This window comes from Stegodyphus dumicola, chromosome 10 (genome assembly GCF_044657685.1).
Source record: "Stegodyphus dumicola isolate Sdum_Otavi_A_Nest chromosome 10, ASM4465768v1".
NCBI classification, from domain to species: domain Eukaryota; kingdom Metazoa; phylum Arthropoda; class Arachnida; order Araneae; family Eresidae; genus Stegodyphus; species Stegodyphus dumicola.
The window spans coordinates 100899839-100912908 of NC_140777.1; the positions used below are offsets into that span (position 1 = coordinate 100899839).

Here is a 13070-nt window from a genome sequence, read left to right on the forward strand (position 1 = left end):
TCTTTGTCTAGAAGGAAAAGCAATTAAGAAAGAAATAGAGAAAAAATTGTATTAAAAGACAAAAATTAAAAAATAATACTGCAAGCCAAATAGAATTTTTTTTAATATTTCTTTTTAAATTGAGGAATTTATACAGTGTAATAAATTATGAATTAAATATAGTTATATAACTTTAATACTATAAGATTCAACCTTATTATAATGAGAAAAGTTAATAGGATTTTATTGAATATTTTCAGTAATTTAAAAAATTTCAAATATTATGGAAATACTTTACCTTGAGTATAAATTCTTATTGGATTAATAAAACATTGCTTAAATTCGGTTTTACTGAAAAAACTCTCTAAAACAGGAGTACTGTGACATTGCACTAATTGTTTAAAACTAATGCAGTATTGCACGACATGCATTCACATCTTCAGTGATATTACATTCATGCCATTTTATTATGTTCATGTCACTCTACGACCCTATATCAATGTCGGAATGTGACATTACATCAGTGTTGCAGTATGACTTCACAGCAGCATCACAGTGTAAGTCCATGACAACATTGCAACCTGACTACACATCAATGTCACAATGTGACTTCACATTAATGTCACAATACAGCATCACATAAATGTTGCAGTGTGATGTCTCGTAAACGTCACAATGTGACATCACAAAAGCAGGCATCAAGCCATACCTACAATGTCATTGGGACACTGAGATCATCACAGTGTGACACGATGTCACAATGGCATTCGCCATGCTGTTGGGAGTGTATGAAACCTGAATTAGAGCATCAATCATTATCCAGACAGTCAAAGATGAAGTAAATAAAAAAGGATTAAGACTTTCATATGAGTACTTGCTGAATAGAAATACTGTCAGTTTCTAACAAGTGTCATAATCTTCCTTGCATATATTTTTAATTGAAAGCTGAATTTTTTCTTAAATATTTTTCCCCCTTCAGTGGTTTTTTTAAATAATTGCATAAGGCAGAATGTTGTTTTAATATTTTTCACTAAAAAAATTATCATTTCTCATTCTATGTAAGTATTTTTCAAATTCTATAGAAATTTTACTGCAACCCAACATATGTTAAACCATCCTTGGTAAACATCATAATTATTCCTTTAGATTTTAAGCATTTTTCTCTTATAGGTTTTGGTGGTCTCAGTCTCTCAGTTGAAGGACCTAGTAAAGCTGATATTCAATGCAAAGATAATGAAAATGGAACATTAACTGTAAGTTATAAGCCTACTGAACCTGGATACTATATAGTAAATCTGAAGTTTGCTGATCATCATGTTCCAGGTAAAATACATTCTTTTGTTTTTATTAATATTGGTGTTTAATTATTATATGGTAAATACATATTTAATTCTTTTTAATTGGTTAATAATTGCTTATTTTAGGTAGTCCCTTTACTGTAAGAGTAGTAGGTGAGGGTTCAAATATCCAAAGAGAATTCATTAAGAAGCAAAGGGAGTCTGTCCCCGTTGCAGATGTTGGAAATGAGTGTAAACTTACCTTCAGGCTTCCAGGTAATATATTCTGAAAGTTTAATGCATGTGATGCATAAAATATGATACTTCCTGGCAGGGCTTAATTTCTAAGATTAGAAGTGCCGGAGCCCTATGAAAGACCGTCAGCAAAGAGAAACAACAGTAAATAAATAAATAAAATGACTATTAAACTCATTAATAATTTTTTAATTAAATAGTTAATTACTATCAAATTAATTAATAGCTACTTAATTAATGTTTATAAATTGTTATTTAATCAATAATTATTATATAATTAATTATAATTTAATTGATAATTATTATAGTTAATTAATTATAATTTAATCAATAGTTATTAGATAATTAATTATTATTTCTTGAAATAATTAAAGATTGAAGTAATTAAATAATTAAAATGTAAAGAGATAAATTGAAATTTAATAAGCGATTTTTAATATAATTTTATTGTTATTCAATTACATGAAAGAAGTGCCGCAGCCTTCTTGTTCAGGGCTTCTTATTCGGTGCGTTCCGGCTAGAATTATGATTTATTACAAAAACTAGGAAGCACCGGAGCCGAGATCCGGTGGGCTCCAGCCCAATTTAAGCCCTGATCATAGGGGGGGGGAGGTAGGTTCTTTTATCATCACAAAAATTAAATATACTTAAAGTATAGCTGATGAAAATTCCAAGGTGAAACAGAATGAGGGTATGAGTGGGTGGAAACAAAAAATGAGGGGAATTTTGGTGAGAGTATGTTCTCTTTGACCACGGCTCTCTACTGATATAATTATAGCCATCAAGCAGATGTGTGTCAGGGGTAAAATGAGTCGTGAATCTGGCTCCTAAGGATGAATGTAAAGTTGCTGTTTACGCTCCACCCCCCATTAGTGGATACTGTTTGAAGACGATGTATAGGACGTGCATGAGCAGTTTATTATATCCAGAAATCGAGATTATCAAGAAATTTACGCGTTCCTAAACAAACTCCCCCCCCCCCATATTTATTGCCCTTCTGAAAGGAAAAGGTTTCCGCATGTGAGTGAGGGGACTTTACTTGAACGCCTAATGTTCTCATGAGCTCGTATTTGTAGGGGAAAAAAGTATTGCAAGGTCTGCTTATTATTAAACTAAAACGTTAGGAATTCTAATTTTTTTCCCTTTAAATTGTGGTTCATTTTATAAAAAGAAGTACCGGAGCTCATCTTATTTAGGGCTCCGGTGCGCTCCGGTTAAAATTGTAATTTATCTTAAAAATTGAGAAGTACCGGAGCCAGGCTCCGGCGCAATTTAAGCACTGCTTCCTGGTTAAATTATTGGCTGTTGTAGTCCTTCATCAAAATTGGTGCACTTAATCACCAAATTTGTACTATGCCACTTTATAAATTTCAGATTTGAGTCAGCCACTTTATAAATCTCAGATTTGAGTCACAGAAGATGTATATTATAGCTGCTTTAACAAGGAAGTACCTAAAATACATAAGTAGAAACATGATTTACAAATGTTCAGACATGCAGTACATATGCTCATAATGATCAAATGAAGATATTGATCAAGTTTATTGCCTTTTAGGTTCAAGTGCTTTTGACATGTCTGCAAAAGTTACATCTCCTTCTGGCGTATCAGATGATGCTGTTATTACAGATTTGGATGACTGTTTATACTGTGTTCAATTTGTACCAAAAGAAGTAGGAGTACACACTGTAAGTGTCCGATGCAAGGATATACATATACCTGGATCACCATTTCAATTCACTGTTGGACCCTTCAGAGACCATGGAGCCCATCGTGTCCATGCTGGTGGTCCTGGTTTGTTGAGAGGAAGCACAGGTGAAACATGTGAGTACTTCTAATTATCGTTTCGTGTTTAAAATTTGCAACATAATTTTAAAAAATAAATATTGGCTTGTGATTTAGTGTCAGTAATGGATAAACATGATTGCACAACACAATCATAAGATGTTCACTTTGATTTATTCTTGATAAGCTGGTTTAATTTTTTTAAAGAAGGCCTAAGTTTTGATTTTCCTCATATTTGGAAAAAAATTATTAATATTTGGAGTAGTATGCAGTGAAGTTTTTCCAAAGTTACAGGGTACAGGCATTAAAAAAAAGCCACCGTACACAACTTTGGAAATGGATAAACAATGGCAAAAATTATGATAAGAGATTTAAGTTTTTATAATGCTGTATCAATAATTTGTATCTGTTTATTCCCTTACTAAATAAAGAAGGATCTTTTCAATTAAACTTCTGCCAGAATGATTGGTGACATCACCAGTAATTATGCTTGGCAGGATTTCGTAATTAGATCAGATAATTTATGTTTGAGACCTACAAGATACTGTGGTGGCCTTTTATGATTTAAATGCGTCCCTCCTATGAAACTGTAATATAATTTTAAATGTAGGCTTTTAATATTAAAGTTGGTAACATATAAGGAGATTGCTTCCTTATTCATTTGGCTTTTCTAATATGAATTGCATTTTTTATATTCTCATTTATCTGCAAGTCAGAATTTTCCACGCTTCCCATATCAAACTTTTACTGTAGTATGTGTTTGAATTTGTCAATGCTAAATAAATTTTCAGATACAAAAAAATTAATTTATATTTTGATATAAATTTAGACATTTCTTTCAAGATTTATAGTTACATACAAGTACTGTAATAATAATATATCTAAAGTATTTAAGGTCTAGCTAGATTCAAATAAATAAAGCTAAATTTAAATAAAAGTAAGTTTAGATATGTTGAACATTTTAAGTGAAAATTAAATAAAATTATTTATTACGTAACAACATATTAAATAAAAAAACTTATATTGTATACCATGCTTTCTCTTGCAATGCTGTGCAAACTGCCAGTGATCCAAATTCATTATCATCAGTGTATATTGGTTAACAATTTTATAAAACATTTCATGAGTATATTACCATGAATAGTAAAAACTATTAAGATTTTGAAAAGGAAATTTACTGTGGACCACTTAATAGCCACAGTGGTAAAGTATCATAATATCAAGATATCAAGAAGTTTTTCCAAGAATTCATATATGGTTTTACACTTTTTTGGAAGGAAAATGCAATGATAAATTTGTGATTACTGGCTTATTATAAAAAATAGTAAATCAAAAGGCATTGAAAGTTGCTTGATCCAAATTATTTACTTAAAAATATCATGTACAGTACAAAGTCTGTAATCTGGAACTCCATTATCTGGAATGATCTATAATCCGGACCTCAAAGCCAGAAACTTTTTTTTTGTATGCTTTACACATGTGCGTTTAATGTTTATGCATGTGCATTTAGCATAAAAAATGAAGCAACTTAAACAACTTACATTGAAAGAAATGTTTAATAAAGTAAACAAATAAAAATTAAGCTTTTTTTTTTTTTTTTTTTTTTTTTGTGTGTGTGTGTAAATTTTGATACCCTTTAGATCATAATTGCTCTTTATTTCATAAATTACGGTTTCATATTTTTAATTGTATAATTTCTGCATGCCATCGTAGCAGATTTAAATTGATCTCTAATCCGGAAAAATCCTCAATCCAGAATCGAAGAAGTTCCGACGAGTCCGGATTATGGACTTTGTACTGTATCATTCTAATAAAATGTTTGCATTTTAAAAATAATAAAAAACAAAGACTCGCTATCTGCAAGTACAGAACAATAGTATTTTAAATCAAGTCTTTTAGAGCAATGGTATCAAATTCAGTTACAGGCTGAATGCACAATCTAAAAGCAGCTGACAAATGCCTTTTTTGAAAAAAGATAAAAAAAGGTTTTTTAGAAAACAAAATTTTTAAACTAATTAAAATTTTATTTACTAAGTATTTATAAACAATAAAAATGTTGCAGCAGAAAAAATTCCAGTTTATATTATGTGTGAACTAAAGGTTAGTATCTGCAAGAAATTTCTGTTACTTCGTAATTCAAATGTATTGATAGCTAAATATTAAGTTTTCAGACTAATATTTATTTCAAATAATTGTAATATGTTAAATTAAGCATTAAACAATTAAAGAAATTATGAAAACATTCAAAATGTGTCAGAATTTTAAGAATAAGTAATGATAGTGTATTACTCTTCTTTTATGCATAAAATTTTTTTTTGTTGCAAGCAGAAAAAATGCATATGTTTGTATATAAATATTTATAAACTTCTTTATTTCTTACTACAACTTTCAGCTTCAGCACATCATGTTTTAATTTTGATAAAGTAATAACAGTGGAAATAATGTAATATTACACCAAAAATTATTAAAACTAATTAATCTTTCTTCATATTCTTGCATAATAATGCTAATTAGCTTATGGTAAATGTATTCACAGGCTGCATAAAATTGCTTCGGTTGCAGCATGTGGCCCACTGGCCACCAGTTTGAGACCACTGCTTTAGAGCATACTTAAATGCAAGTAAAATATTTTTGATGTAGTTTAGTAATTTTTCCTTTTTAAAATAAATATCTGCAAACATGAATTGTGGAAAGGTATATAGCCACTGAAACAGCTGTAGTAAAGCAATAAATTTATTGTATAAATTTCTATTTTCTCTAGGTGAGTTTAATGTTTGGACTCGAGAAGCTGGTGCAGGAAGTCTTGCAATATCTGTAGAGGGTCCTTCAAAAGCAGATATTGATTTTAAAGACTGCAAAGATGGTTCCTGTTTTGTAACATACAAAGTATCTGAACCAGGTATGTGTATGTGTGTGTGTGTGTGTGTGTGTGTGTGCATATGTATATATATGCAAAAGTTGTGGGAGAATTAAAAGAAAAATGACAACAAATTATTTCTAGTGCAAGGAACTTGATAAAATTCATATTTCCAGGTGATTATAGAGTGGGAATTAAATTTAATGAGCAGCACATACCAGACAGTCCTTTCCATGTGTATATTATGCCACCAGCTGGTGATGCAGCCAAGATTGAGCTAGGAGAAATTCCAGAGGCACAAGTGAATAAGCCTTTGACACTGGCAATTGTTATGAATGGAGCTAAAGGAAACTTGGATGGCAAGGTCATAACACCATCTGGTACTGAAGATGATTGCTTCATTGCACCACTTGATGCAGGTACTATCTATCTCAATGCTTTGGTGTTTTAATAACTGATATGTTTTCATAATAATACTAGAATGAAGAGAATACAGTTTTTTAATATTAGAATTTTTTCTTGTTTAAACTAAAACCTTTATTAAATACCTTAATTATATGATTAAATATAAACATTAGTCTAAACAGTTCTGATTTAATAAATAAAAGTATTTAGATACAAGATTCATAACTATCTGAGTGTTAGATTTATATCTAAATCTGAAACCTAATATGAGTTTTTCATGCCATATATTTTTTGCTAATAATATTTTGCCTGCTCCACCAAATTCACCAGCTGGAACTTCTTGACATAGTTTGTGTGTAAAATTTTAATTTTGTACATTTTTACTAGATATATGTCACATTAGCAAAATTATGATAGTCTTGAAAGCCTATCAGGTAATACCCTTTTCTGGAAACCAAAGTGACGTGTTTAGGCACTATACCGAAAGACAAAACACTTTTAATTAATGGAATTTTAATGTAAATGAGGAAAATATATATACATTTCCAGAAGTGCAAAGGTCCTACTTAAAGTCTTAATTAATTTTTTTCAAATGGCCATAAACTGGTAATAGCAGCTTACTTCTATTAGAAATGTGATTTTTAAAGTAGCAAATCATTTGCCAGTATAAATACCTTCTAATTTTCTGACAGTTTTTCTCCACTGCATCTTCATATGGCATTTGCAGTGGCACAAAATTTATTTTATTCATATTTCCCCAAATGGAGGATGAAAACTGAAATTGTCATTATTTTGAACTAAAGAAAAAAAATCTGAATGGAAAAGATTTTAAAATTCTTAATGCTTGTTTATAGTTTAGGCTTTGTCATGTCATTTGACAATAAATGTCTTCATTTCATCAGTTTTCATATCTTTCATTTTTTTTTTTGTTGGGAATATAAACTGATATATATAATATATATATATATATATATATATATATATATATATATATTCGCTGGTTTTACCAACTTCACATAGATAATTAGGTTTGTTTTGGGCATTAAATTTTTTTTTCCACCTTTTATTTTTTACTTTGAAATTGATTTTATATAAAATCAGTAATTAATTTTAAATAAAATCAGTAATTAATTTAAATTAATAATTAATTTAAATTTTACATCGATTTTAATTATATATGTAATTAAAATCAAGAGTTGAAGGGAATAAGGAAACTGAAGAAAATTATATGCATTACAACCTGCAGTCTAGAAATAAACTTTGATGTAAATCAAAATGATGTAAAAGAATCTAAATAAAGTAGTTTAGGCTTCATGAGATTTTTATATTGCTGGAAACATGCATATGTAAGTAGTAGTAAAATAATTATCACATTATAAATCAAAGGGAAAAAATGTAGTGAATTGAAAAATGCAGAAGTAAGTATGAGAGAAAAATAAATACTAATTGAAACTGCAACACAAAATCTCTTGAAATTCAAGCTATCTTATTTATGTGCTTTAAATCTTCTAGCCTATTTATGTTGATTTTTGCAATTTTTGGCTAGGAGTTTCTTTGTTCCCCAAGCACATAATTAAAGATGAAGGATTTTGACTATATTGTTCCAGTTCTGAATTCAAGTTTTATAATTTCTTGTGATATTCCTCTTTTTTCAAGCTCCTTGTGTGCACTCTTGTTACAGAATCTAGAACTGGTTATTGCTTTAATTTTAAATGCATGTTATGATATCTTGTTTTTAACTCAGCCATAATTCTCATACATAGAGCATTTTTGTGTTGCTGCTTAAGTATGAATTCATCTTTAGGTGATAAGTTAGGTGCTTATATACCATTTCTGATTGATATCATTCTTAATGGCTTCATGACTTTTTTATCATGTATCTTTTTTTCAAAGTATTCTGATACTATTTTGGTCAATATAACATCTGGAGGCTTAGGTTGTTGTTACTGACCAGTACAGTATCAGATCTGCAAAAATTCCTTCAAAGTGTCTGAAGCAGCTTGATCCTATGCTATTGCTTACCGAGCAAAAGTACTTTAGCATTTAAACTGGGAGTTTTCTGGCATTAACATTCTGTGTAATGCTATCTCTCTCAATAGTCTTGAAGGTTCATCTCTTTGGCAGTAAAGAGAGTGTTATTTAATTTCAAACAAATGAAGTTTAGTCTTTCGTTACAGTAACAGAATTTTTTAAGCATAAAATATGGTGGAATCACCGTAAATCAGTAGTCTTGTGCCAGCTGAGTGCTTCAAGCTGATTGCATCTGAAATGTTCTGTTAACATAATATTAGCTCATTGATTCTTTCGGTCATAATGTTTGCTGTAAAAATTAAGGCATAGTTGTTTCAGTGAACGGTAATTCTCTACCACAGAAGTCATTTTTACATTATTGATTCTTATTAATTCATTCTGGTTTTTTGGTTTTGTGTGATTATGCAAAGCCTCAAGGGCTATCTCCGTAAGGGGAGAGATGCCTTTGTGGAGGACTAAGGGAAACTGGCCCATATACACATTACACATGGGAAAAAGCACAAAAACACCCATGCAGCCAGCCAATTCATGGGACTCAACCTCAGACAGAATTACTAGCGTTCAGTGATTTTACCACTCACCCGTCGCTAAATTATAGCCTTACACTAGACATTCATTCTGTGATTTCTAGTGCAATGCTATAATTTTCAAAGTAATGGTACTTGAACTATACCAGCCTAATACAAAAATTTATCAATCACAGTGAAGCAAACAAAAACCAACATTTATGGTTTAGTGATTATTTGATAGTGCATAAGGAACCATTTGCTTTTATAAAATAATGAATTACATTTCCCGATTTTTTTATAAATTGACTAAAATTTGAATAAAAATACTACTTTTATTAAAAGTAATAAAAACTTTATTACTCATAGTAAGCATGCTGGTGACATTTCAACTTAAATTTTGCATCTTATGTCAAATTAGATTTTTGACATTGAAAGCATAATGTCAGTTCACCGAATTAAGATGTTGGGGTTTATATAAAAAATGAATTAATAGTTTGTTAAATAAAAATTTTACTTTCAATCAGAATATTAATAGTTCCTAAATATTTCCTTCAGATCAGTGGGCTTTACGTTTTATACCACGAGAGAATGGTATTCATCTAATTCATATTCGTTGTGATGGTATTCATATCCCTCAGAGTCCATTCCGCTTGCGTGTTGGTGTTGATGATGCAGATCCTGCTGCAGTTCATGCTTATGGCCAAGGTCTTAAAGAAGCTAAGTCAGGTAATACTAAAACCTTACAGAATTTCCATTAAAATATTAATAATTGCCTATTACTAATAATAAATATTCATTCTTAAGGTACAAAGATGGACTTTATTGTTGACACTTGCAGTGCTGGTACTGGTACACTAGCAGTTACTATAGACGGCCCTTCAAAAGTATCGATGGATTGTACTGAAGTGGAAGAAGGCTACAAAGTTCGTTATACCCCTCTGGCTCCAGGCGATTATTTCATAACTGTGAAATATAATGGTTATCACATAAGCGGTAGTCCATTTAAAGTTTCATGTACAGGTTTGTAATTATTTGTTTTAACATTTTCTTAAGCATTGCGCAATAACTGAAATTTATTTATGTAAACCATCTAAAAAATGAGTTCAATTCAAGATAATGCCTGATGATTCTGAAAAAGTGTGTTTCTTTTGAAAAACTGTTCCTTGTATTCAAGATCTGGTTATTTACCTGTCTTCCATAAACTGCTTGTATTGATTCACAGATAATTTTCTTTTAATAATTAAAGATAATGGAAGAAATGAAATGAAGAAACATTTGTTCAGATGAACTTGAATTAGTTGTTGGAAGGAAATCAAATTTTTAAAATAATCAGATCTCTGATAAATGCATTCAGACAACAAGTTCCCTTAAAATGGGTATGTCCATGTAGTGATTGTTTTCGTCTTGCTAACAAAGACAAACTCTTGCAAACTATTTGCAAAAGTAATGCCAAAACCTTTCTGTTCTAACTGTTGAACTATGCCAACGTAATACAAGAGCTGACCAATCACAGTTAAAGAAACAAATTAACATTTGTGGTTTTATCAATTCAGCTTCACCTTTCCTAATAATTTATGGATTATCTGAAGCCTAAAGAATAGCAGAGACAGCGATAAAAATGGGTGAAATTCAAATTGCAGGGAAGTAGAAATTAAGGCATCTCTCAGATATTGTAATGTTAATATTACAGAATAATCTTGTTAGAATGTAGGTTTCTTTTAAAGAAATAATAATGTGATATTTACCCATAGTTTATCCATGCTACGTTTCACTTGTTACATCTTTACTTTAGACCAATCGCCAATTTCTTACTTATTTTAGACCTTTTTTACTGACATCCTTACCAATCTTAGAATGATAAAATTAGCTTTAAAAATTAAATAAATATATGTGAGAATGTATGGTCTGTATGATGCCAAAGTTTTACAGAAGTTTGATTGCAACTCCAGATTTTTTTCAATAGTAGTACCAGCAGAATGTAATTAAATGATTTTGAAATTTCATACAAATTTAACCTCCTCGCATTGAGCGAATTAAGCTACCCTAAATGCCAATGAGCTTGGAGCATTGAATATCACCATATGAAGCTTCTATAATTTAGGTTAAAATAGCATGCTGAATAATGATTATTGTAGAAGCCAAACAACAACAATCAGCATAATATTTGTATTTTTTGGGGGGTGGGGCAGAGCTAGTTTTGATGATTTAACTATAGAACCATCTACCTAAGTGCAAATGAATGAGATTAGAAATGCTGATAAAATAAGATAAAATTAAATAGGCTGGACTGAAGTTAAGCTGCTGGCACCATCTATTGATGAAACAAATAAATAAATAATTTCCTTAAAAGCTGAAGGTAAAGATGAATTGGAATTAGGGTCATTAACTAAAACAGAAAGATTGTTTTGAATGTGTGATGCCTCAAAAAAATTTAATTCTCCAATGGAAGATATTTTTTGGATAATTTTGGCTACAGAAAAATGTAAAGTGTGATTTTTGGATCAACAGTGCTGGGCAATAGAGGATTTCTCTGTTTCCTTTTTCCTAACATATGCCTCATGTTCTTTAATGCAAAATTTTAAGACTGTCTTAGTTTGACCAATGTAAATTAAACCATGCTAGCAAGGAATTCATATTCGGAATAGGGTCCTTAAGTTTGAATTTTATTGCTCTGAGAGTAAACAACTTGAAAATTAAGCATGCAATTTTATATCTAATTGATGGAAAGCAAGGAATCACAACAGAATTCTTATAATCTGAGAGTGTGCCTTTTGATGTGTTGAAGTGAGAATTTTTTAACTGCTTGCTTAATAATGTTGGGTGAAAAGACCCTGTAAATAGCAAGTGCTTGAAAATAATTTAGTTCTTGATCAAGAGCCAACTTGGAGGAGCAGATCTGAAGTGCACAGAAAACAAAGGAATAAAATGAAACTAACTTACGTTTAGTCAAATGACATGATTTACTGATATCTACATTCATTATTCTGAATCAAAATTATTTGAAACTTTAATTTTCCTGGTATGGTTCCACTATGTAGATGATACTTTTATCCTGTTTGACATTAATAAAGATGATTTAAAGTTCTTTCAATAATGATTTCCATTGATCCTGCTAATGAGCTCACTTTTGAACTTGAGATATCTAATTCTCTTCTGTTCCTGAACATTTTGGTCATACATAACATATCCAACTTCAGTACTTCTTACCTTCATCAGTTTGCCTTTCACCACACTTCAAATCATGTCATCCGACTAAACAGAAGTTAGCTTCATTTTATTCCTTTGTTTTACGTGCACTTCATGTTTGCTCCTCCAAATTGGCTCTGGATCAAAAACTAAATTATTTAAAACAGTTGCTATTGACAGGGACTTTTGATTCAACATTATTAAACACACAGTTAAAAAATTCTCATTTGAACACATCAAAGGGCACACTTTCATTTTAGGAGATTATAAAAATTCTGATGCTATTCCTTTCAATTGATTAGCTATAAAATTGCATGTATTTTGCAGAAATTTAACTTTCGGGTCATTTATTCTCCCATCGAAAAAATTCCAATACTCAAGGACCCCATTCCGGATATGAATTCCTGGAGTATTTACAGGATTCCTTGCCAGTGTGGTTTAATTTACATTTGTCAAACTAAGGCAGCCTGAAAATTTCATATTAAGGAACATGAGGCATATGTTGGAAAAAAGGAAACATAGAAGTCTTCTGTTGCCCAACATTGTTGGTCCGAAAATCAATTTCAATTTTTCTGCTGCCAAAATTATTCAAAAAATATATTCCATTGGTGAACTGGATTTTCTAGAGGCATTCACATTAAAAAAAAAATCTTTCTGTTCTAGTTAACGACCCTAATTCCAATCCATCTTTGCCTTCGGCCTTTAAAGAAATTATATTTTATTTCTGGTTTAATCAACGGATGGTGCCAGTAGCTTGTCTCCTGTCCAGGCTTTCTTATCTTATCTAA

General features: G+C 30.5%; 1 protein-coding gene across 2 annotated transcripts in view; it reads left to right on the top strand.

Moving 5' to 3' along the window:
* Positions 1-13070, top strand: part of LOC118189897 (filamin-A-like) — a 341851-nt gene that overhangs the window by 310823 nt on the left and 17958 nt on the right. For both annotated transcript variants that reach the window (XM_035360600.2, XM_035360601.2), the window contains 7 exons: positions 1150-1302; positions 1404-1532; positions 3067-3333; positions 6056-6193; positions 6328-6570; positions 9652-9822; positions 9901-10116. In XM_035360600.2, coding sequence (XP_035216491.1) covers positions 1150-1302; positions 1404-1532; positions 3067-3333; positions 6056-6193; positions 6328-6570; positions 9652-9822; positions 9901-10116 — 1317 coding nt within the window. The remainder of the gene's footprint in view (positions 1-1149; positions 1303-1403; positions 1533-3066; positions 3334-6055; positions 6194-6327; positions 6571-9651; positions 9823-9900; positions 10117-13070) is intronic.